The sequence below is a fragment of the Chlorocebus sabaeus genome, chromosome X (assembly GCF_047675955.1).
Source record: "Chlorocebus sabaeus isolate Y175 chromosome X, mChlSab1.0.hap1, whole genome shotgun sequence".
Lineage (NCBI taxonomy): Eukaryota > Metazoa > Chordata > Mammalia > Primates > Cercopithecidae > Chlorocebus > Chlorocebus sabaeus.
Window position 1 is genome coordinate 80,247,348 of NC_132933.1, and position 26,929 is coordinate 80,274,276.

Below are 26,929 nucleotides of genomic sequence, written 5' to 3' on the forward strand. Positions count from 1 at the left end.
CAGCCTCCCAAGTAGTTGGGACTACGGGCGCCCGCCACCACACCCAGCTAAATTTTTTGTATTTTTAGTAAAGATGGGGTTTCACCATGTTAGCAACTATGTTCTCGATCACCTGACCTGGTGATCCGCCCACCTCAGCCTCCCAAAGTACTGGGATTACAGGTGTAAGCCACCGTGCCTGGCCCCTTTTCATCCTTTTTATTTCATGACCCCTCTGGTTCTCTGACTCACTCCTTACTTGTGATATGTAAAGGACCTCTTATTGCTGGTTCACTTATAAGATGCTCTCATTTTTATTTGCCACCCGATTTCTAGTTTGCTCATGAATTGCTCTTTTTTCCTTTTCCTTCTTTCTTTCTTCTTTCCTTTACTTTTCTTCCTTCCTTCCTTTTCTTGTCTTTTCTCTTCCTTTTCTCCTTTTCCTTCCTTTTCTTCCTTAGTTCTTCCCTTCCTCCCTTTCTTTCTTCCTCTTTTCCTTTCTAAAATGGTTTTTTCCTCTGCTGTAGCCTTTTTTACTTTGCCAGCTAATCAGGCAGGGACTTAATGGTTTTAGTTTAAGCTTGAACATACCCCCTTCATTTAAAAATTGGCTTAGAGTTTCTTTTTGTAATAGACTGGACATGGAATCTTTACGTGAAAATTTTCTAACACCAGAAGATCTCAAGTTCCATTTTCTATAAATGACAGATTTCACAGTGAGATCTCCCTAGATCATTCAATTCTAAGGTCAAGGGTTACTAATTCCCAAAGGCTTTCCATAATTTTCATGGGAGCTGCTAGAGTTGGTATCACAAGTAGAGCCCTGCTTTAACCAGCATAAAGGAACATTATCAACATTGCTCTGGTAAGCATACCTCCTCCTTCAAATGGAAGCCTATAGTCCTAGTATAGAGATGATAGAGGTATACTATATTTTCTATGTATATGAAGGCCTAAACCTGACCCCACCACCACCCATCCCTGGGCCACACACACATATACCCATGAAGGTTGGTGGAAAAGGGAGGCTGCTTTGCGAAAGGGAGGGTTTGCTAATTCCCAAGTTTTATCATCTGAAGCAGGACATATTACACAGCCTATGTTTAACCTATTTGCTCTCTAAGTATAATATATTTGAATGCAATCTGAGATAGTCTTAGTAATGTTTAATGTTACCTAAAACTCTTTGTTGACGACTTTGGGAGCATTTATAGTTAAGGATTCTGAGAGAAAAGGACACTAACAATTATGGCCTTGCTGTTGGTTAAAGGGAGGTTTTGATAAATAGTAGGGTACCACTCTGAAATCTCAAATCTTTCAGGATGACCCAACTACTTGCCCACTCTGAACTTCCATGACATATGTGACATATGTGAAGTTGAAACAAAGAAACTTAGAATTGTGCCGATACTTCTTAATTCTTGTCCTGCCTATCATTTTATAGCCCTAACAGCCAGAAAGTATTCTTTACTAAATATCTGATTACCAATAGATATTGCATAAGAAAACCATATATAAAGTGCTTATAATGTAGATGGGTGAAGTTGACAGTTCAAAGTTTTGAAAAACAATCATGTTTTATTAAGAATATTCAACTATTCAACTTAGTAATTTCACCTAAAGGAAGATACATTGTTAAACAGACTTCTCAACAAATAGGACTTTTAAAAGATTCCATTAAAATGGAGTTCTAATTCAGTAGCAGTGTTTATATCTATAAATGCAAAATTCTGCTAGTTAGAGCTACCAACCTGACCAGAGAAATGACCTTACTCTAGTAAACCAGAGTTCATAATGGTAGTCATTAAAATAAGAACCTACCTGTGTTTGGTCCTTGGCCTATTTGCCTTGAGTTCTATGACTCGTATTGTATAGCTCAGAATTGAAAGAAACCTTTTCTTCCCCCATCAAAGACTATTAACTAAAAAAAAATTCAGAGACCCCAGAAGTGAATAAACAACTTAAGATTCATACCTCTTTCCTTTTATGAGAGAAATACCATACTTTTCTATTTTAAATATTTCTTTTATAGCTCTTCAACTACTTCTCTGGAATATTAATTCTGCTGTTAATGGCCTTACCCCAGTAACCTACCCAGAAAGGACAACAGCAGAGTCATTAAAGGAATAGCTCATTAAAGCCTAAGTTTTTATTCCTGGGTAGAATCTTTTTGTCTGTCTATACTGAGCCCCCACTAATACCCAACAAGGAAGAAAAAAACATTACTAATACTAACTATAGTATCTTTCTATTATATGTTTATGGCATGAGAATTTTTCTTAGACTCTATCATTGCTTCTGAAATACATGTCAGTGGTATTTTAGGCATAGGATCAATTCCTGGGGTCTGGGGCCAAAATTCAGCTCTCTGAAGCCACTCTGACCTTCCTACAAAAGAATTGAACACCTCAAGTCACTTTATAGGTATGTTAGTCTGTTTTGCATTGTTATAAAGAAATCCCTGTGACAGTTATTCATAAATAGTAAGAGGTTAATTTGGCTTACAGTTCTGCAGACTGTAAAAGCATGGTGCCAGCATCTGCTCAGCTTCTGATGAGGCCTCAGGAAGTTTACAATCGTGATGGAAGGCAAAGGGGGAGTCAGCATATCACACAACAAGAGAGAGCAAGAGAAAAAGGAGGAAGTTCCAGGTTATTTTAACAACTAGCTCTTATTAACTCATAAAGTGAGAACTAACTCATTACCATGAGGACAGCACCAAGCCATTCATGAAGGATCCACCTCCAAGACCCAAATACCTTCCACCAGGCCCTACCTCCAACATTGGGGATCACATTTCAACATGATATTTGGAAAGGACGCACATTCAAACTATATCAACAGGGTTTTAAAAACATTCACAATGAAAAGGAGAGTTGGGGGAGGAGCTACCAAACTACATAGTTTATTGTTTGCCTGATGCTGTGCTTAACATTTGACATGCATTGTTGTGTGTGTATCTTTAAGTATAATGAAAGCATTTTATTCATTCATTTGACCAAAAAATGTATTGTCTACTCTATGACTGGTACTTGCAAATGAGGCAGATGAGGCTTCTGTACCCTGGAGCTTAGCTCTAAGGGAACCCTTGCCTGTGCCAGTAATTACACTAAACATTTACATTGCTTCATTTGATCCCTGTAGCAATCTATAATACCTACAAAAGTAGCTATTAGTATTGCCATTTTACAATGGGAATTGTAATACATTCTGATTTCTCATGAGATATGAGAAAACTGGAGAAAAGATTGACTTTCTTAAGGTCTCACACTTAGTAAATGGTGAAGCCTGAGTTTGAACCCACATCTGTCTGCCTCTTAACTATTGACTACATTTTCCCCGAAGTGTCACATGGAAGTGAGAAACTTAATGGTTGCAAGCAAAGAAAAAAATACCATCCCTGGGACTTCTTGGAAAGCTGTATCTCAGGGGATTGTAGAAAATCCCCTCCCCAAAATAGAAACCATTTAACTATGCAAATGAACCACATGATCCGTAATATATGCAATCCCTTGTGTTTGTTTGTGAAAGTGAAACTTAGATTTTTGCCCAAAAAAGAATTGTTTAATCCCAAGGATTTAATTTGTAACTTTATAGATAGAAAACAAGAATAAATATTGCCAGAATTAACTTCTTAGGTTTTCAATTCCTAAAGTTTGAAAACATGCAGATTCTGTAAATCCACCTTTCCCTTCATTTTCAATGGAGAAAATCCTGACTCCCTACTTTAGAAAGTGAATAGTGTCCCATGTTATTTTATAGAGGTCTTCTCATAGAATTACATATTTTTCATGTGGTTGTTTTAGATGAGTATAGCTAAAAATTTTTAACATCATGCATTTTTATACTATAGGCAAAATTTATACCACCTCTTGGTCCTCGTGGAAGGCCATATCTGCATAAAGGGTAGAGATTCTCCATTCATGCTAAGCTGTTCAACCAATACCAGTTGAATAAAATGAGGACCAAGGGACATCACTAAAGGGCATTTAAGGGAAATGTTTCCTTTCACTATTGACTTTTACTGTTAATATTTAAAGAAGAGATGTTTTAATTATGATTGGTTTTTCTTTCATTATAATAAGTCATCTAGAATTTATCTTCCACCTGGGACTCCAGGTTCCTTATCATTCAATTTTAGAAGCAGGTAGGGCCAGGCACAGGTGGCTCACGCCTGTAATCCCAGCATTTTGGGAGGCCAAGGTAGGCAGATTGCTTGAGGCTAGGAGTTCAAGACCAGCCTAGCAATATAATAAAACCCTGTCTCTACTAAAAATACAAAAATTAGCTAGGTGTGGTGGTGCGCACCTATAATCCTAGCTACTCAGGAGGCTGAGGCAGGAGAATCACTTGAACCTGAGAGACAGAGGTTGCAGTGAGCAGAAATTGTGCCACTGCCCTCTAGCCTATATGACAGAGTGAGACTCTGTCTCAAGAAAAAAAAAAGGAAGCAGGTAGATCTTCAGTGAAAGAGAGCCCAACAAGTGTAATTTACTCCTTTAGGCCTAGTGATGTGGCAAAAGCAATGCATACACACACGTATTCATAAATAAATATTTTAAGCAATACAATTTTTTAAAATTTCTCTCATTTGATGAGAAGGGATGAACCCTCTAGAAATTTGCATGTGAGAACAAGTAATTATATAGCCTTCCATCTTCATCCCTGATATGGTCTAGCTTTGTGTCCCCACCCAAATCTCATCTTGAATTGTAATCTAAATTGTAATCCCCACGTGTTGGGGGAGGGACTTCATGGGAGGTGATTAGATCATGGGGGCAATTCCTCCATACTGTTCTCATGATAGTGAGTTCTCATGAGATCTGATAGTTTTATAAGGGGCTTTCCCCCTTTCACTTTGCACTTCTTCCTGCTGCCATGTGAAGAAGGACATCTTTGCTTCCCCTTCTGCCGTGATTGTAAGTTTCCTGAGACTTCACCAGCCCTGCACAACCTCTATAAATTACCTAGTCTTGGGCAGTTCTTTTTTTTTTTTTTTTAATTTAATTTCTGGGATATATGTGCAAAGCGTGCAGGTTTGTTACATAGTTATACATGTGCCATGGTGGTTTGCTGCACCTATCAACCCATCATCTAGGTTTTAAGCCCCACATGCATTAGGTATTTGTCCTAATGCTCTCCCTCCCCTGGCCCCCCACCCCCTGACAAACCCCAGTGTGTCGTGTTCCCCTCCCTGTGTCCATGTGTTCTCATTGTTCAGCTCTCACTTATGAGTAAGAGCATGCAGTGTTTGGTTTTCTGGTCCAGTGTTAGTTTGCTGAGAATGATGGCTTCCAGCTTCATCCATGTCCCTGCAAAGGACATGAACTCATTCATTTTTATGGCTGCATAGTATTCCATGGTATATATATGCCACATGTTTTTTATCCAGTCTGTCATTGATGGGCATTTGGGTTGGTTCCAAGTCTGCTATCATAAATAGTGCTACAATAAACATACATGTGTGTGTGTCTTTATAGTAGAATGATTTATATTCCTTTGGGTATATACCCAGTAATGGGATTGCTGGGTCAAATGGTATTTCTGGTAGATCCTTGAGGAATCGCCACACTGTCTCCCACAATGGTTGAACTAATTTACACTCCCACCAACAGTGTAAAAGCATTGCTATTTCTGCACAGCCTCACCAGCATCTGTTGTCTCTTGACTTTACAGCATCATGAGCACAAGCTAATACATTCTCCATTTCATTACAATCTGAGAACTGATAAAAAATTATTTACAAACTTATTCTACCTCTCTTCATTTGGGTCACAGCCACACTACCTTGATAATCACTAGCTCACTTTCGCCCAATGATTAAGGTAACAGAAGCTGCTAATTCATTCTATAAGCCTTGCACTTTGAACTCAGCCCTCTATAAGTAAGGTATTTGTGTTAAATGCTTTTGTTCTATTTAATAAACTTTTATCCTGCCTCTCGGGGTATGGCAGATGTAAAATTACCTGTTGTTTCTGGAAAATGGATAACTCAGACACTAATTAAAGTTACTGTTAATGTTAGCCACAGGTGGAAATGAGGCCAAAGTGAGCCATTCATTTATTCTTCCTAGTTTGATGTGCCTTTTAAAATATTAAATTCAAGAGGCGTTAACTGTGTCAGAATGTAGGATAATTAGGAAGAAGGAGATACTGTGCTTCACTGAGTTATCCTGAAACCTCAGTCAGTGAACTCACCCTGTCTGTCCTCAGGATTTGTTTAGGGTTGCAGTGGTGAACTGGTGTTTTCTCTCACCTAATCCTTAGGGCTTAAAATCCAGGTAGTTAGAGGGACAGTTCTTATATTCTCCTTCCCTTCTCAACTGATGTCTTTTATGACTGTTTGCTGAACTGCACCAAGTAGCCCTGCCATCATGACAGTCCCTCCCACCTTGAGCAAACAAGTCTTCATAGGTATATTGTTTCATTTGTATCAAGGAAGACAGTCTTCTGGAATTCTGTGGGTTTGTGCTGTTTTTCTGATGTGCCTCTTCTCTGCTCTCTTGTTATGCTTACTGATCCCTGCCTCCTGGAGCAAGTGACCTGATTCTTTGGCAGCAGTTGAATAAGTTCTGATGCTAAAACATGCTCTGAAACTCTCCAGAGATAGGAAGACCTTGCTCCTAAATGGAAATCTTGAAAATTACACCCTTTAACATAACTCTGCCCTGAAAAGAAACCCAGACTTGACTATAATCTGGGCTTCATAGGATATTCTAACATTGAAATTCATATTATTCCTCTCAGCTGCTCTCCACCATGCACCCCACCAACCTCTGCCCTAATCCTCTCTCTCCCACATTCTTTAGTCACTGCTTTGTCCCTTCAGTGTAGCCTAGAAAAACTACTGTTTAGGTTTTGCTTCAACATGTTATGGCTTTGAATGACTGTGCCTGACATTGCCATACACCTAGCAGCTGCCAGGACTGATGAGCTGCCTCATTGTGACGTGTTGACAAGGACTATACAGAGATTTAGTTAAACCCGATATCCAGCACCTGATGAAAAAGCCTGATGTTAAGTTGGCTGGACTTTGCTCTGTGTGCACTGTTAACCCATTGTACTACCAGGAAAGAGCCATGTCCATTGGTACTTAAAGAAGAGCTGAAGGGGCTGGGCATGGTGGCTCACACCAGTAATCCCAGCATTTTGGGAGGCCAAGGCGGGCAGATCACTTGAAGTCAGGAATTCAAGACCAGCCTGGCCAACCTGGCGAAACCCTGTCTCGACTAAAAATACAAAAATTAGCTGGGCATGGTGGCGCGTGCCTGTAGTCCCAGCTACTTGGGAGACTGAGCCAGATTGAATCACTTGAACCCAGGAGGCGGAGGTTACAGTGAGCCAAGATCAAGCCACTGCACTCCAGCCTAGGTGACAGAGCAGGACTTCATCAAAAAAAAAAAAAAAAAAAAAGAAGGACTAAAGGAAAGAACTGCTCAAAAAAGCTGTATCAAATAACCAGCTAACAAGTTAATAAGCAAAAGGGCATGTGTGTGTGCCAGGGGCTAAAAGCAATGTGTTTGCCTGGAGGTGATGCAAGTGCCATTGCATAGTGAGCCAGAAGCTAAGGGGTTTGTGTGTGCCAGCTCCCTGTTGAGGGGGATGGGGGAATAGAGAGGGGAGGGAGACCATGTTAAATATGTTAGGGGTAAAGTGGGAAAATATCTATCTTATTTAAATACAGGCAAGCCTCACTAACTCAGCCTAATTAGAGGAAAGCCAGTCTGAATCATGGGATATTTTTAAATGCATTTTTATTACTTTCAAGCACTGGACATGCTAGTAATTCAAACTAGACTAACAGCATAGTACAGCACCTCGGGGAAGGGGCTTTAAGAATCATTTGTAATTAGCATATCAATTATTTGTATGTAAGTGTATATGCACAAAGTGCATAAAAAGTTTATTCTCTTAAGTAGGACAAACATTCCCCAGTGCAGTCCTGTTTACACTATTAATTTGCTTAGCCAGCCCTTTTTGTGCCAAGATAGATGTATGTAAGAAATGCTTATTTCCTCAGGGAAGAATGAATCGCTTCCCTGTGTTTAGTCCAGTAACTAAGAAGCGGAGCGCCACTTGATTGGTTTGGGATTTCCAGGATATGGAGTTTTGAATTTGCATACAGACTAGAGAGATTTCATATGGAGAAGATCTGGCAGCCATTGCCAGAGATCCAGTTTCCCCATCTGGATTTCATTGACATGATCTGGATTTCATCAAGCAACAGGACACTGATCCTAAATGATCCACCAGACACTCTAACATAGGCATGTTTAGCATACATCCTGCCCCAGAAAAATAACTGTTAAAATATGATGAGTTGGAGTTATTCTATGTACAGTACTTAAAAGTAATAAAAATGCGTTTCTTTTTAAGTCCCACAAAAACCATGCAATATCAAGTTAATGATGAAAATCAATCCCCAAACTCTTTCTTGCACACCTCATTGTATGACGGCATTGCAGAGATTTCCAATCATCTGGGAAAGGATATTATATTTTGATGAGCTGCGCCAGGTGCTAACTATATGGCAGGATTTCAGGCTTTGAATCTTAGGAAGGCCCTCGGGGTAAAGAAGACTGAGGCAAGGGCTAGGGGCATGTTTATTGTTAACAAATCACTATTGTTCACCTAAGTTCAAAAAGTGAGCAATTGAATTGGAAAAGAAGAGATATCAGTTATATAAGGAAGGTAGAAAATATGATTAGGAAATGAGAAACAGAGATATAGGCCTGTATTCCCACCCATATGTATTAAACTGTGCTCTAGGTAAATTGTGAAGTCTTCAAGGCTTAGAGAGTAAAAACTAAGTGCAGAGAGCATAAGCACAAGCAGTAAATATACACACAAATGTTGTAACTATAGTTTGGAATGACTCCAACACTCCCCTTTCCCCCAAGGGCATTGCTATCCAGGGTCTACAAAGGCCAAATAGCTGTTTGGCTTCCAATCTGATTTTTTGCCTAAGAAATCAGAGAAGTTGGTTTCAATTTTAATAATATATTCTCCCAACATCTATATAACAGAAAGGCACTTGTATTTCTGTCCCTTCTTAAAGTGAATTTTGTGTTTGGTGAAAGGTAATAGATTGGCAGCACTGGAAAATGAATTACTGTATTCCCAGAACAGGTATAACCCAGCAGTGACACGATGAAATTTCTCTCTGCCTTTGGGGACCATTAGAATACTATTCAGGAAGTCACTGCTCTGGTGTGCTGTGCTGAACTCACCAGTATCCTAGTGGACTGAAATAATTAACATAGCACTCAAAGGGCCTGACTTGAGGCCATTCATTTATTCATTCAATGTTATGGAGTGCTTACTATATGCCTGATGCTGGGAGAAGACTTTCACAAATGTTATATCATTTAATCCTCACAACAACCCTGTAAGGGAGAGAATATTATTGTTTTACAGAGAAGGAAACTGAGGTTCAGAGAAATGATTTGTCCAAGTTGCCATGCAAACACTGGATCCAAGCTTATCTGACTCCAAATCCAGCATTCTCCCTGAACTGAGTGCTGTAGGGGTTGCAAAGGGGGGGAGATGAGACATATGGTCAAATGGTGTGACACAGAGCAGAATGCTCTACACTATGAGCACTCCTGGTGGTTACAGAGCAGTTAAATGACCTACCCCAGATCAAATAGCACAGATAGCCTTAGTATTCATATTCTTTAGGTCTTCTTCCATTTTTGGTTTTTTAACTTAGCTCTCCAGACCAGCCTACCTCTCTTCCCACCCTACCCCCTGCCCAGATAACATACACTCTGCTTGCTAGGTTGTCTGGCCTCTCAGAATGAAGAGAGCCAAAGACCATTGGGATTTAGTAACAAGAGCATTGCATTCGAATTAGAATTAGTGTTCTAATTCTAGCTCTGATGATTCACTTCAGGCCACTGGTAAGGTGCCATGCAAACACTGGATGACTTTAATTCTGGATGACTCACTTTCCGTTGTGTGAATGAGAATGGTTTACTTCTAAGAGGTATAGTGAGAGATAAGTAAGAATATGCTAAAAATAGTATGCAGCCCTTTCTGTTGCCAAGGTGACACGTAATTGATGAGTAGAATTACCTACTACAAGGCATGTTAGAAAGAGATGCCCGTTAGAATCTATGTTTCTATATAATAGACTCAGCAGTGAGAGAAAAGATGCCCCTTTAAAATGTTAAGAAATTACGTCACAAAAATTGAAACAGCAAAAGAGATATGAGGTTGTTTGCTGGTTGGTTGGTTGGTTGGTTGGGGAGCTTAAGGTTTGTCTTTTATTTTATGGATTTGGTGGTTTTTTTTTTTTGTTTCATGTTTTTAGAAGTTTATGGAACCAGTACTGCTTGTTTGATGCTAAAAGCAGAAAAAGAAGAAACTTAGAGAAAATTAAATGTCTTCTGAGTATGTCCAGGAGGCACCCATGTTCTCCAACAAAATGACACATCATGCTCACTGCAAGGCAACCTCCCTCCTCCCAAATCCCTGCATCCCTGAACCATTTGTAATAGATATTCAGAAGTCACTGAGGCATTTACCATATGCTGCGTCCCCTGGCAGGTTGAGTTGTTGCAGAATGAGTCAGCAGTACCTGAGCTCAAATAGGATTGAGAGAATTTAGAGAAAACATACCTATGGAAAGTTGAACGGCTCCCATTTGGGACTGACTAGTAATACTTTGGGTCCTTAACACAGTCTGCCTCTCAATCCCATCAAATGCAATAGGTTTAAAATTTATGTCTTAGAAAGGGGTTTTGCTGCTGGCAATAACTTTTCTTAGGCTGACATTGATAATTCAAAGCGTTAGTAGCAAATATTTTTCTCTTCTCTCCCTCTGCATCCTACCCTTCTTGGTTTTTCAACTTAGAATTTCTCATTTCTTTAATCTCTATTGAGGAAGTTTCTAGAGGGTGCTGAGAGTGTCTGTTGGAAAGCATGAAGATGACAAGGCTGGTTTAGACTGGTGTACAAGGTAGAAAGTCAGGAGACTAAACCTTCTGGGAGCATGAACCCATCAGAGGTCTTGCTAGAGGGACAAGTTAGGGTTACCACACTCCACCACCAGTATTGGTTAAGGGTGACTATAACGCCATTGCTCTGGCATCCCATTGCCCTGAGATGAATCTTTTAGGATATTGATTATCTAAATAACAACAACAACCAAAAAAAAAAAAAAACATGTTCAGCCCCTGGTATTAGAGGTAAAGAAGCACCAGTGAAAGATCTCAAAGGCACACAGTAGAAGCTATGATCTACCCTGATGGAATCAAAGAAAAGAGAATAACTCTATGATTTTGTTCTTGGGCTTTTATTTTATCCAAAAGCATCATTAATGTCACCACCCTGGCTTTTATTCTCCACAGGCACGAACCCCCTGCCCCAAATCCAGGCCTGTGGAAGCAGCTGCCACAGCTTCTCTTCCTCATTTGCATAGCCTTGTCTGAAAACTAGACTACTGAATACTGAAGGATCAGGTTTCTCATCAAGAAAACTGCATTTTAAATGAATATCTTGTATGTTTATGGGGAAGTTACTAATGTAGTGTAAAGAAATGCCTGTTCTCCCCCTCCTTTCTGGATAAGAGATTTTATACTTTCACAAGATGAAAAATTAATGATTTGCGGTGTAGCAAACAGTACTGTTACAGTGGTTAGGGAAACTTTCCCAAAAGCAATCTGGAGTGACATTTCATTCATTTATTCATTTAATGACTATTTATTGAATGCTTACTATGTATAAAGTATTGATTCTACCCTCAAGGAAGTTAGTGGAAATTTTAAAATGTTAGATAAATAAATAGAGATTGATTTTCATATTCACACACATTTAAATAAATAAAACATAGAAAATTGTAAGAACCATAAGAGATAGAATGCTGTGGGTATTCAAAGGGAGAAAATACTTCAGAAAAAGGCGTAATTGAGGAGGTAACATTTGATCTGGTTTCTAAAGGGTAGCTAATTACTCTGTCTTTACAAAGTGTGTGAATGTATAAGAGTGTTTATAAAATCTGGGTCAAGTTTGAATATACAGAGATTGTAGGGAAGGATGTTCTACACACAGGGTACAGCAAGATCAAAGTTGGGAGAGGCTGAGCTATGCACAAAGAATAGCAGTGGTTTTAGTTTGGCTGGACTGTAAAGTGCATGAAGGAGAAGTTGCAAAGAAGATTGGAAACGTGGGTGGGAACCACATCATGGAAGAGCTGAAATTCTTAGCTATGAAAATTTGTACCATATTCTGTAAACATTTTGGGAGCCACTGAAGGTTTTAGAATGAGGGAATCATAAGATCAAAGCTTACTTGGGAAGGTTAACACTCTTCCCAGTAAAGTTTTGGCAACAGCGTCTGCTATTATATTGAAATAATGTGGGTAAAGTGACTGACATAGTATCTGATGCATAGTAGCTCAGTAAGTCATGGAAGCAGATATATTGTAGTGGTTTAGAGCAAAAACTCTGGTGCCTGAATGCCTGGGTTCAAAAACCAGCTCTGCCACTTAATAGCTGTGTGATTTCGTACAGATTTCTTAACCTCTCTGTATGGTAGTTTCCCTGTCTGTAAAATAGGATTAAAAATAATACCTGTTATGAATTATCATGAGGGTCAAATGAGCTAATACATGTAAAATACATAGAACAGTGCTCTATTCTGAATAAAGTGCTCAATAAATGTTGGCTGTTGTCATCATTATTATCATTCTCATTCATGGAGTAGATAAAATTTAAGCTCGCCTTTAAAGAATGGCTATGATGTAAACATGTAGAAAGGTAACTTTCAGGCACAAGTAAGTACATGACAAAAGGCATACTTGCAAGAAAATACAAGGTGAGTGAGGTGAATAATGGAGAGTTCAGTTTGCCTATAGAATAATATAGGTTAAGTTGTTATTGGAAAATAAGATTTTAAAGGTAGGCCATAGTCAGATTACAAAGCACTTTGGATCACAGCCTAAGAATATTAAGTGTCTCTAAAGACAATGGAGGGATGTAAAAGGTTTTTGAATTAAGAAGTAACTTTATCAAAACTATTTCCCTAAGGAAAATTAATTTGATGGTTATGTGTATGAAGGATTGGAGAGGGAAGAGACTTGAGGCAGGGAAACTGATTAGGAAGCTATTGGTATAATCCATGAAGGTGGTCATAAGGGCTAGATTAGAGTACTGCAGTGGGAGTGGAGAGGAAGGAATAGGAGAGAGATTGGTGGAAGACTGGTAATTGGAGAGGAACAGGAAAAGGGAGGAATCTGAAAGGGTGACTTTCAAATTCCTCAGTTTTGAACATGGGTAACTGAAAAGATGGACATCATTAACAGAGATAGGGAATAGAAGAGGTAAGATGACAAGTTTAGCATGGTCCAAATGTAGCTGTAAATCACAGCTGACTTCTCTTCACAAATTGACATATCTAATCCTAAAATGTATCCAGAAATCTGACCCAGAATAGCAAAAGGAATCTTGAAACAGAAGGACAAAGTTAGAAAACTCAAACTTCTCAACTTTAAAACTTACTACAAAACTACAGTAATCAAAGCTGTGTCATGCTGGCATGAGGACAGACATATAGATTAATGGAACAGAGTTCAGAGTCCAGAAATTAACCCCCACATTTATAGTCAATTGATTTTACACAAAGGGGCCAAGACCATTCAATGGGGGAGAGGACAGTCTTTTCAACAAATGATGATAGGACAACTGGATGTATCAATATATAAAAGAATAAAGTTGGACCCTTACCTCACACCATACATAAAAATTAATTTAAAAATAGATCAAAGACTTAAATGTAAGAGCTAAAACTGTAAAACTCTTAGATGAAAACATAGATGTAAATTTTCATGATGTTGGAATAGGAGGTGGTCTCTTGGATATGACACCAAAAACATAAGCAAAAAAAGAAGAAATAGATAAACTGAATTTCATCAAAATTTAAAACTTTGTGCTGCAAAGGACACTCTCAAGAGAGTGCAAAGATAATCCACAGAATGGGAGTAGATATTTGCAAATCATGTGTCTGATAAGAGACGTATTTAGAATAAGAACTCTTACAGCTCCATTTTAAAAGATAACCCAGTTTAAAATGGGCAAAGGGTTGAAATAGATATTGTTTCAAAGAAGATATACAAATATCCAATAAGCATGTGAAAAGATATTCAACTTTATTACTAATCAGAAAACTGCAAATCAAAACCACAGTGAGATACTACTTCACACCCACTAGGATGGTTATAATTAATTTAAAATGAAACAAAACAAAAAATAGCAAGTGTTGGTGAAGATGTGGAGAAATTGGAACCTTCATATATTGCTGATGGGGATGTAAAATGGTGTGGCCACTGTGGAAAACAGTCTAGCTGTTCCTCAAATGGTTAAACATAGAGTTGCCACATGACCCAGCAATTCTACTCCTAGGTATATATCCCCAAGAGAATTGAAAATGTGTCTACACAAAACCTATACATGTATATCTGTAGTAGTATACTATAGTGGCATTATTAATATCAGCCAAAAAGTGGAGATAACATCAACGGTTAAATGGATAAAATGTGGTCTATCCATGCAATTGGATATTATTCAACCATAAAAAGGAATGAAGTACCGATACATGCTACAACACAAATGAACCTTCAAGACAGTCACAAAAGAAACATTATATGATTCCACTGATATGAAAGGTCAAAATTAGACAAATTCATAGAGACAGAAAGTATATTAGTGATTGCCAGGGGCTAGGGGTTGAAGAGTGGTAGGAATAGCTAGTGACTGGTAATGGGTTCAGGGTTTCTTTTGAGGACAATGCAAATATTCTAAAATTCATTGTGATGTTGTGTGCACAACTCTTTGAATATGCTCAAAGCCATTGAATTGTACACTTTAAATGAGGGAATTGTATAGTATATGAAGGTCAATAAACTTATTTTAAAATTACGTTTAAAATATATATATTTTTTACTGGAACTGTAGCCCCTGATAACTAGCTGCAGATTCTTTAGTAGAATCAACTGTCAGTTGCTTCTAAGAAGTTTGAAAAAGATAACAGAGAAAAGGCTTTTGGATATGGTAATCTAGAGGTCTCTCTACCTTTAAGAGAGCAATTTCAGGAGAGCAGTAAGATCAGATTCTGGATTGCAAGAAGTATGTATAGGTGGCCAGTATGTGGATAAATTGGACAATGCTGAGAAGGGGAGGGATAGATGGGCAACTTGTAACTTACAACCTACAGGAACTGAATCAGCAGGAATTCAGGGACTGAAGATGTAAGAAAAGAGCTCATTGGTGATACATGACCCTTAAAGCAACAAAAGAGGATTTAGTGCTTAGAGGGATAAATTAAGCTGGAAGGGGAGAAGAAATATGATGGAGGACATTTTCAGGTAGAGAAAAGAGGTAAAGAAAGGCACTCATTACATGTAGCTTCAACCAGTTCTGTCCAGCATGAGGCAGAAAAATTTGATCCAGAAAGATACACAACAAACTTAATCAGCAGTTACCTCTGGGGTGGAAGTTGAGATGGAAACAGGGAGATTTTTCACTTTTATTTGATAGACCTTTATTTATTTATTTATTTATTTATTTATTTATTTATTTATTTAATACTGTGTCTCACTCTGTTGCCCAGGCTGGAGTGCAGTAGTGCGATCTCAGTTCACTGCGACCTCCACCTCCCAGGTTCATGCGATTCTCCTGCCTCAGCCTCCTGAGTAGCTGGGATTACAGGTGCCTGCCACCACGCCCAGCTAATTTTTGTATTTTTAGTAGAGACAAGGTTTCATCATGTTGGCGAGGCTGGTCTCAAACTCCTGACCTCAAGTGATCTGCCCACCTCGGCCTCCCAAAGTGCTGGATTACAGGCATGAGCCACCGTGACTGGCCATGCTTAATTTTTTATATCAAGAATGTCCTCTCATTATATTTGTATTTTTCAAAAATTAGACTAGCTGCTGTATGAAACGTAATTCTTCATCACTTGGAGGTAAAGTGAAAGGTGGCCAAGCTGTAGAGAGTGTGTGGCCCATATTAATCACTCAATTAGTGTTTGTAGAATTTGTTGAATTGGAGTTATAAGCATAAACTCTAATGGAAACAATTCACTTGATTTCTCAGCTTCCTCCAGCAGAACAGAGAGAAAACTCTGATGGTGTGGTTCATCCAAGGGCTTAAGGACTGACAAGGCAAAAATGGCAAAGGTGTGAGGGAACTAGGGTGCTAAAATAAGTTTTCAAAATGACTAATCGTATTCTCCAGAATGAGTAATGAAGCATATAAAGTCAAAAGATAGGCTGACCTGGGCATGATGGCTCACGCCTGTAATCCCAGCATTTTGGGAGGCCAAGGTGGGAGGATCACTTGAGCCCAGGAGTTTGAGTCTAGCCTGGGCAACAAAGTGAGACCCCCATGTGTACCAAAAAAAATTTTTAAATTAGCTGGATGTGGTGGCCTATAGTCCCAGCAACTTGGGAAGCGGAGGTGAGAGGACTGCTTGAACCCAGGAGGTCAAAGCTGTAGTGAACCATGATCATGCCCCTGATCTCTAGCCTGGGCGAGAGACTGAGACCCTGTCTCAAAAGAAAAAATATTTGTACGACGGTGTACTTTGAAAATAGGGGGAAAACAACTAGGGAATATAAGTTACAGTAAGAATAAACAGGAAATGCAATAGGAATTGGAAAGATAGAAAATTGTAGATGGAGAAAGTAGTTCAGAGTTCAGGGTCTTAGAAGAAGAGCAATTCCAAGTGCTTCTTTATCAGGCCCCAAAGTGTGTCTATGATTAGGAATAAAGTAGAGTGCAGGTGGACATCACTATTGTTGAAAAGATAAAGAAACTGTGATGTTAGAGAGTTAGGACAGGCATAGGGGAAAGAATAGATCTCTTGTTCAATACTGTGAACCCATTGCCCAACCTAGTACCTATAGTAGGCATTCAATTAACATTTGTTGAATGAATGAATGAAATGAGTGAATGAATGAATATTATAGCATTTATCACAATTACTTGTTTTCCTGTTTTCTTCCCCTAATGGACCAGAAGCTTCTTGAGTCTTGCTTATTTCTGTGTCTCTAGTGTTTGAATCAAGGTTTGAGTGAGGGAATGAATATTGAACTGCAGAAAATGATGACAAGGAAAGGGAGAATGAGAAAAATTGTGAACGAGGTGCTAAAATCCCCAAGGGAGGTGAAAGATAAGAACTTTGATAGTATTTGAGTAATATTATCAAATGACATTGACTCAAAAGAGGGAGTGATTGATGAGAGGAAAGAATGTTAGATTTGGAAGTGGCAATAGGAAAAATAATATTCCAATTTTTCTTTTCCCATCCTGGGAATTCTGGAGGAATTGACACAGTGTTTTCTTCTTTGATGCTCCACTCCTACTCTGTCAATTAGCCCTCCCAATTTTTTCCAAATTTACCTTACCTTGCTTCCTGCTGCCATCATGACTAGAATGCTTCAATACCCTTTTTGCCAACCCTGTGGGGTTGACTTTGTCACTTTGACCTTACATGCAACAGCAAAAAGCTAAGTTCCTAAGCATAATTTTTCAGCAACATTAGTACTTACCTCATACTTCTCCAGTGGTTTCCATTCGACTGTCAAATCAAATGAAAACTTCCAGTCTTGAATTTAAAAGTGTTCACCATCCAGCCCTCTGTAAGCTGCCCTTACTTCAGTTGCTTTGAAGTTTGCACTATGTACAAAATGCCCTACCTTTCTCAAAGCTTCTTATCAACCTTTTCAATACCCATCCAGAGCCCTCTTTATCAGAACTCCTTGAGGACTTATTTTCCCTACGTGGCTGTAATCAAAACAACTACTCCAGAAACACCTGCCTGCCTTTATCCTTTCCTCTCTCCTAAATACCAAACACTCACAAATGTTATATGTATATGCTTTTCTTGTGTGTCATTCTCTATTACCCCATCAATTCTACCATATAAATTTCTCCCAAATCTGTCTCTTCCTCCTTATCCTTGCTGCCACTGGCCTGGATGGTTGCAAAAGCCCTCATCAACCTTCAGGGTATCCTACAATAGAGCTTCAGTATCTTTAAAATGGAAATCTAATTATGCCTTCAAAGCACACACACACAGATGCACACATGCACCCATACAATGTTTGAGACATTTTGTACCCTTTAAGCAAAAGTCCAAACTCATTAGCCTGCTGGGTATATATAGCCCACGTTTACCTCTCTAGCCTCATCCTGCCACTCCTGCTGTCAAGCCTTCATGCTCCTGCGTGCATACTTCCTTCTCTGGACTTAGTCCCCTACCAGTAACCCCACAATCATCTCTGCCTCCAAATTCCCTATCGTCACCCTACATACCTATAAATTTCTACACTTTTTTTAAAACCTTTTATTGCACAATAATCACAGATTCACAGAAGGTTGCAAAAAAAATGTATAGGGAAGTCCCAGGTACCCTTCATCCAGCCTCCCCCAATGTTGACACCTTATACAATTATATTACGGCATCAAAATGAAGAAGTTGATATTGGACATTGGTACAAGCCATGGAGCTTATTTAGATTTCACCAACTATACATGCATGTGTGTGTGTGTGTGTGTGTGTGTGTGTATGTGTGTGTAGCTCTATGCAATTTTATCACACATGTAGCCTTGCATAACTACAACCACAATCAAGATACAGATCAGTACCATCATCACAAGGCTCCCTCTTGCTATGCCTTTGTAGCTACATCCATCCCTAACCCCTGGCAACCAACTAATCTATTCTCCATCTCTGTAATTATTATTTTGCAAATGTAATATAAATGGACTCATGCAGCAGACAATCTTTTGAGATTGGCCTTATTGACCCAGCATAATTCCCTTGAGAGCCATCCAGATTTTTTTGCATGTATCAATAGTTTGCTACTTTTTATGAATGAACAATATTCCAGTGGCATGGTTGTACCAGTTTGTTTAACCATTTATCTGTTGAAGTGCATCTGGGTTGTTTCCAGTGTATGGCTATTACAAATTGAGCTGCTATCAACATTCATGTACAAGTTCCTACACAAAAATCAGTCTTAAATTATCTGGAATACATTGCCCAAGAGTACAATTACTAGGTCATATGGTAAGTCTATTTTTAGTTTTGACAGGAACTGCCAAACTATTTTCCAGAGTGGCTACATCATTTTACGTTCCCACCAGCAAGATATGTTTATGATCTGGTTTTTCCACATCCTTACTAGGAATCATTGTTACCATTTTTCAGTTTAGCCACCTTGAGAGTTGGCTCACTGTAGTTCTCATCTTTTAGGACCTAAGTCAAGAGTTACTTCTGTAGAGCCTTTTTAAAATCCTCAGGAAAAGTTGATTATTCCCTACTCTGTACCATTTCTGACACTTCATTTATCGTTGTATTTTAATTATTTATTGACATAGTCTGTGTCTTTCCCTCTATTTCTGGGCTACATGAAGCTAGGGGTTGTGTCATATTCATCTTTGTTCCTGCAGCATCTGGTACAGTTACATGCTGGGCACACAGTGGATGCTCAGGAAAATGTGTGGTAAGTGAAGGAAAGAATGAATGAACAGAACATTAGTCTTGTTGCCTCCCCCTCCTCCTCCTCCTTAAGCTAGAAACCTTTTTAGAACAGACATCACGCCTTCCTCTGTGTCTCCCAGCAGCAGCTAATAGGGTGCTCTGTACGTGTAGATGCTCAATAAATGTCGTCTAAACTATTCAGTTAGCTTATCTTCCCTCTGCACCCAGGAGATAAGCATATGAAAGAGAGAATAGGCCCAAGTATCCTTGTATTAAGGATCATATGTCATTATTTTTATAATATTCTTATAATCTCTACGATCACTCAATATTCTTCTGTGTAGATGAGAAATCAAAACAAAACAGTCCTTTGAGTCAAAGAATGCCTCTGTGGGTGAGCACTATTCAATAATTTCAGTACCCTTGTTACATATGGATTTGGGAGGATGGCTTTTTATGTCCCTGAATTCCTTTTGCATTTTCAGAAAGATCTGGGATATTTCTGGTCTTGTTGCACTGGTGTAATTTGACATGTTGATTATGAAGAGGTCATTAACCTCAACATTTTTGATCACTTTTTGACTCTGTATTTTCTCAACTCTGATGTATGTTAATTTGCACTTGTTTATACGTCTCTGTAAGAGTTATTCAGGCCCTTGAGGGCTGGTATATATTCTGTCTGGAAAGTAGATTGTAAGCCCCTTGAGAGCAGAGACTTTATAAGTCCTAGGAATGTATTCTGGACACTGTCAGTGTTCAATTAATGATAATACTGAAAGCTTGACTAAGGTCGTCTGTTACATTGACATCTTCCTTTTCATCTACAAGTGTTCTATCAAAAAAAAAAAAGCTAGGTTGACTAGGTAGCATTGAATGATTTTATCCAAAATTATGCTCATTGTTACACTACAATTTGTTCTTTAGGGTGCTTTCAGATTTATAATTTTAGATCAGTTGTTATAGTTCCCTTCCCTATAATACCCTGGTTACATATGCATTAGGGAGGATTGCATTTCATAACCCGTTAGTCCTTTTGCATAATAAAAACTTACCTGATAACATCTATGCTTGTAAAGCATGTAATTCTTCTCCCCAGCCCCCACTGAGAACCAGGTGATTAAACTCCAAGTATGGTCCTAATCTTAAATAATCAGAAAGAACCCTTAATGACTATTCAGTATATATTTTATTTCCCCAGATTTTAAAATGGACTAAATGTGTATACTATGTCCTATGGCTGTTGAAGTTAAATTAATATGAATATTTCAAGGAAGTCTGAATTTTAAAACAGAAGGACAGATGTGTTCATTGATGAGGGTGGAAGTAGAGGGAATTACTTTGTAAGTCAGGTTTATTAAGGTATCATTTACATATAGTCTGATTCACCCTTTTTAGTTGGAAAGTTTGATGAGTTTGACAGGTTGTGTTTTTTTCCCTTAACTATTTGCTAATTCAGTTATACCTCTAACTTGCCCCATCACCACCACTACCCCTAGACCAAACTGACCTATATTTTTCTGATATTTTGTATCCTTTCTATTTTATATAGTGTGCTAAAGGAAGTATACCAAGCCTTTAATCCCAAAGCAGTGGTCTTACAGTTGGGAGCTGATACAATAGCTGGGGATCCCATGTGCTCCTTTAACATGACTCCAGTGGGAATTGGCAAGTGTCTTAAGTACATCCTTCAATGGCAGTTGGCAACACTCATTTTGGGAGGAGGTGAGTATAGAGGAAGATTACCAGGAGAATTTGTTGACCTTCCTCCACATTTTGTACATTGGCACTGAACTTGGAAAACTTGGCTTTCTTGGATTGGTTAATACCAACCTACCTGAGGCCCAGAAGCCTGAGTCAATAAAATCTGCCACCTCCACAGTTCAGCATAAGAAAATACTCTGACACACTTCTCAGCTTAGCATGTGCATTGACTTCTTGGCACTCTAAAGTCTAAATTTCAATTCCTGAAGCAAAGATCCTCTGGTTAAAGGTTACCTCGAATCTTAAGAATATAGGATGTTAACCCCAGTAGACTGATCCATCTTCTCTCAGTGTAGTATTTGATTTTCAGTTCTAGTAATCATCTTTTGGGAACATGTCACTGAAATTCCAAATCTACTTGTATGTAAGTAGTAAACACACAAATTAATTAAATAAGCTGAATTCAAGCATGACTCTTACCCCCAAAAGCATGGATTTGTTATAGTGAAGTAAAATTGAGAGATCTGTAGTCTCTTGGGCATTCTTGCCTTTGGTGTGTGCTGATTATTTGTATTACTTAGCCAAAAGGAAGCCCAGTCTATTCAGTAGAAGCATTTATACATTTCAGAATGGAACTTGTCACAACATCTACCACCTTTAAAGATGTCTTGCTTAAAATCTTCTGTCTACCTACCTGGCATAATCTTTATTTCATTGGATGAATAGATTGGTGTGTTAAAATAACATGGTCAAGCAGATTGAGCTTAAAATGCATATATTATAGAAGAGCTAATTGTTGGTTGCTTTGTCAACCTGTTAGAGGAAATTGTGGGGAGGCCTTATTAAATGAGTGGGCATTCAACACAAGTACACAAGCCTGGTCCTTTGGCAGCCTCAAACTCTAGAAGGCTCAAAATTAAAGGTACTTACAAGAGACAACCTCTTATGAAAAGCTGGCAAGAAATATATTAACTTCAACTGAAGAAAAAGATAAAATTGATAAGTACTGTGTGACATATTACTTTCCTTGACAGCACTAAGGATAGTGATTATGATACACGTACAGCTAAGGAGAGGGAGAGACCTTTCTACTATATACATCAGGTTAGAACCTGACTTTTGTTTGAGGCTATAGTCTTTACATTAAAAGCCTGTTAGCATGCTCTAAAGCCTTTTTGCTTTCTTAGCCCAAAGTTTTGACATTTGAATATATAACTCTTCTTAGGAAATATGTGTATTCCTGAAAATGCTTGTGCATAAATGGAATTTTTGCAAATCAAATCATATTGTATATGTACCAGAGATAGTTTACTACCTAAGCAAAACCTATAGTGACCTTTTTTGAAATTAAATATACCAAATAAGTCTATCTTATAAATTCGAGTTTTTCCATGTTGGGAGTATTTAAAGTAATACCTGTACTATTTAACTGAAATTCTCAGCCCCTATAAATACACAGTTCGTAAAGAGAGCCACATCCCCAAGCTTCAGTGGACCCCATTGAGGCCTAAAAGACATACTCAAAGCATCCGTGACCTTTCAAATAGTAGAAAAGCTTAAGAAAAGGGTGACCATATGTCCTAGTTTATACATGTTATCCCAGTGTAATGATTAATAGTGCCCTCTTTTACTTTTAAAAGTATACCATTTTGTATGATAATTTATGTGGTCACCCTATCTAAAATCGACCAGATTCTGTTTCCCTTAGGCTGCATTGAGATTAGGAAATCATTCCATTTTACCTTTATACTCTTAGAATTTAGCTAAAGGCCAATGTTTGAATGCTTGCATGGCAGAGCACATCTATTCAGCACAAAAATATGCTGATTATTAGCCAGTATAATATGGCTGTTGGGTGATTGTGACAGGACCTGATGAGATGGGTCAGAGCATCCATCAACGGTCCCTTCCTCATCTCACTCTCTTTGATCTCTGCCACCAGGCCTATGTTTTGTGGCAAAAAGGAATGCTGATATTAAAAGAAGGAAGTCTGTTTTTGTCAGCATTTTCCTTTTCTGTTTCCTGGGTTTTTAGGGCTAGATCTGCCAATAGTTTTAAAATACAAATCACATTCAGCAGTCATTTTATAGAATTGTTGCAAAATTCATCACAGAAATCTTTCCAGTGGGTAGATCACTTCAAGAGATCTGGATTCCAGAGATCTGAGTCTTGCTGATGGCTCTTGATGGAACTGAGGAGTTTGGATTCCTCAGGTACATATTTTTGGAGAGATGAGAGCCTCTTTAATCTTTGCAGACTTTGGACTGCCCAGTTTTACACTGTGCATGATTTGACTGGTCCACCAAAGTCTGCCTAATAGGTGGTTTAAAAATATCACAAAGGGATATTTAGGGGAAATTCTGCAATTTGAGGTTGTCTTTTATTAAAACATTTTTCTCTCTTTCCTTACCCTCCTTCCCTCTCCTGCTGTTTTGTGACTATTCTTTCCTAACTTCACAATTCTTGATGGAGACAGGAGGCTATAACCTTGCCAACACGGCTCGATGCTGGACATACTTGACCGGGGTCATCCTAGGGAAAACACTATCCTCTGAGATCCCAGATCATGAGGTAAGTAAGGCTCTGACAAGTCCTCTCTTCTTTAAGGGGAAGAGCTGAGTCATTCCACCTAATCAAAATCACGTCCTCACCACTCAATACCGTTTTGTTGAGAGACACTTCAATAACAATAACACACTGTCTTGGCAGAATAGTGGACTCTTGTTCCAAAATATCCAAGACCTTCTGCCTTTTTTTTTTTTTTTTACAAGAGATCTCAAAGGCCAACCAACTTTAATTTCTCAATTAATTACAGAGACTGTGGGAAGGGGTCACCTGTTCACACAAAGAATTCTTTGGAATATGTGCATATTTTTATCCCCTAGCCCCAAAAAGGAAGGGGCTATTTTTTAAATGTGAAAGCTGGATTTTCATCTATTTTTTAAAGAAGTTTCATAGGTGGTATGTGGCACATATTCTTTGGTGGTAGTCCTGATCTCTCAATTTTCTTTGACCAATGTAAAATTCAAGGAACCCATAAGCGCTACAAACACCATTGCTGGTGTTTTTCTAGCAATTAGTGGCACACAGAGGCTGGAATGGGACCATCCAAAATGTGAAACATCATTTGAGCCCTTGCCATTTTCTTTAGTCATACAAGATGGGCTTTATGTTTTCCAAAGCAAAGATGTCTGTTCTAGTTTTCCCAAAACAAGTTCACAGAAAGCTGTCTGGGACCTGTGAGTGTGCTGATAATCCCTAATCCAAAGGCATACCTTTGTTCCTACCTATCACCCCAGTTCACCTGCAAGCAGGAACCATGTTATAGATTAAGATGTATAACTACAGACCTTAGACTGGATAACTTAAAATAACAAACCGGTACATGCAGCCCCACCTTCTCAAGCTATTTCCCAAGGATTAGGGATGCCGCTTTAGTTTTAATGTTATGATTTGTGACAGATACAGTAGCTGTACACTTGGGAGCATGATGCTTTTTAAAGTTGCTATTATTTTTTAAAAATTAGAAACAACTTAAACTAATTTTCTTCCAATTTTCTCCTAACCTCAGGTGAGGTACAATATGTATCTCAGAAAAACCATTCAATATGTCTAGAATACAAATAGAAGGTACACTATAATTTGAGACAATTTGCTGATGTCAGGGTTAATAGAAGTCTCTTTTCTTGGTTTGTCTTACCTTTATTCAGTATTTGGAAGCTTAATGAAATATAAAGGTAAGTGCTGTGAACAAATGTAATCGCTGTTATTGCTGTGGGAATATCTCAGATTGCATTGTAATTTAAAGCTCTGGGACTTTATAAACTTATCAAGTTATGTCAGAAACAAGTTTTAAGCTGTAGAAACCTGAACTGAGAATAAATGCTCTATTCCTGAGAAGCAAAAGCAAATCCAAAGTTTCATCTGTGTTAAAAGATTGATAAATTTTTAATAAAGATGAATACTGCCTCTGGTACGTGGAGAAGCTATGGGCCTGAATGGGTGTAGGCTGGGCCTTATAAATAGATGTTCTGTCTTTATACTGAAATATTCTGTAAGATTAAATGAGATATAATGTATGTCAAGTGCCTAACACATAGTCCCCTGGAACCTAATAGGCACTTTAAAAATGCAAGTTCTCAGCCGGGCACGGTGGCTCACACCTGTAATCCCAGCACTTTGGGAGGTCAAGGTGGGCGGATCACTTGAGGTCAGGAATCTGAGACCAGCCTGGCCAACATGGTGAAACCTCATCTCTACTAAAGATACAAAAAATTAGCTGGACGTGGTGGTGCACGCCTGTAATCCCAGCTACTCAGGAGGCTGAGGCAAGAGAATCGCTTGAACCTGGAAGGTGTAGGTTGCAGTGAGCCAAGATCGTGCCATTGCACTTCAGCCTAGGCGACAGTGCGAGACTCCGTATCAAAAAAAAAATGCAAGTTATCTCCTTCCCCTTTGCATGCTGCTCACTTCTTATACCCTGACATTTATGACTATGTCATTCATAAATTTGCCCAAACCCTTTGTGAATTCCTTCTGTCATATCCTTCTGGTTTAAGAGATGTGAGTCATGCAAGAAGGAACAAAGAATAAAATTGAAATGACAGTCTTCCAGGTACAATAAGATAACATTTTAATGAAAATTGCCAAAAATAGGCTACACAGTATGAAGTCATATAAGTTCTGGGGCACAATACACAGTTGCACACAAATATCCTTGTGGTCCTCTGAAATCAGATCAACAAATGGTAGATCAAAAAATATTTGCTGAGCACCCATTGTGTGCCAGGCACCATGCTAAATGTCTTAGGAGATGCAAAGAGAGAAATTCATCCCCTACCTCAAGCAGCTAGGGAGGGAGGGTGGTGTAAGTGCTGGGGAGACATGCAAATGCACAGATAGTTATAATACAGAGCAGAAAAAGAATAAGACAGTAGGAAGAGTGACTGTAGAGATATGCATCAAATATAAAGGGGATACAAAGGAGTACACAAAATACCCTGCCCTCCATGAGCTGAAAATATAATCAAGAAATCTAGTAGCTTTTTTGTAGATTGCTTAGCATAATCTGTGTATGCAAACGTCATCTGTGAATGAAGAGAGTTTTCCTTCTTTCTGTATAATCTTTCTTTTTCTTACCTTTTTGCACTGGTTGGGACCTCCAGTGCAATGCTGAGTGGAAATGGTGAGTGAATATCTTTATCTGGTCCCCAGTCATAGGGGGAAAGCGCTTAATCTTCACTATGAAGTGTGATATTAGCTGTAGGATTTTTCAAAAATGTTCTTTTTTAGGTTGAGGAAGTTCCCTTCTATTCCTAATTTACTGAGACTTTTTTTCTTACAAATGAGTATTGATTTTGTCAAATGTTTTTCTTCATCTATTGAAATGATCATATGGTATCCTCCTTTATTGTTAGTACAAGCACTGATTTTTTAATGTTAAACTAACTTTGCATTCCTGGAATCCTGCTTGGTCATGTTATATTATCCTTTTTATGTATTCCTGGATTCATTTTGCTGAAACTTGGTCAAGGTTTTTTTGTGTCTATGTTTTGTTTTGTTTTGTTTTGTTTTGAGACAGAGTCTCGCTCTGTCGCCCAGGCTGGAGTGCAGTGGCCGGATCTTAGCTCACTGCAAGCTCCGCCTCCCGAGTTTATGCCATTCTCCTGCCTCAGCCTCCCGAGTAGCTGGGACTACAGGCACCCGCCACCTCGCCCGGCTAGTTTTTTGTATTTTTTAGTAGAGACGGGGTTTCACCGTGT

The 26,929-nt window shown here is 38.6% G+C and overlaps 1 protein-coding gene across 3 annotated transcripts in view; it reads left to right on the forward strand.

Annotated features, from left to right (window-relative positions):
- The window catches only part of HDAC8 (histone deacetylase 8), a 257,280-nt gene that overhangs the window by 94,734 nt on the left and 135,617 nt on the right, over positions 1 to 26,929 (forward strand). For 2 of the 3 annotated variants that reach the window (XM_037988923.2, XM_037988924.2), the window contains exons 8-9: positions 21,016 to 21,188; positions 23,644 to 23,738. In XM_037988923.2, coding sequence (XP_037844851.1) covers positions 21,016 to 21,188; positions 23,644 to 23,738 — 268 coding nt within the window. Of the gene's footprint in view, positions 1 to 11,332; positions 12,647 to 21,015; positions 21,189 to 23,643; positions 23,739 to 26,929 lie in introns of those variants that run through there. The other variant, XM_037988926.2, reaches the window with a different exon arrangement.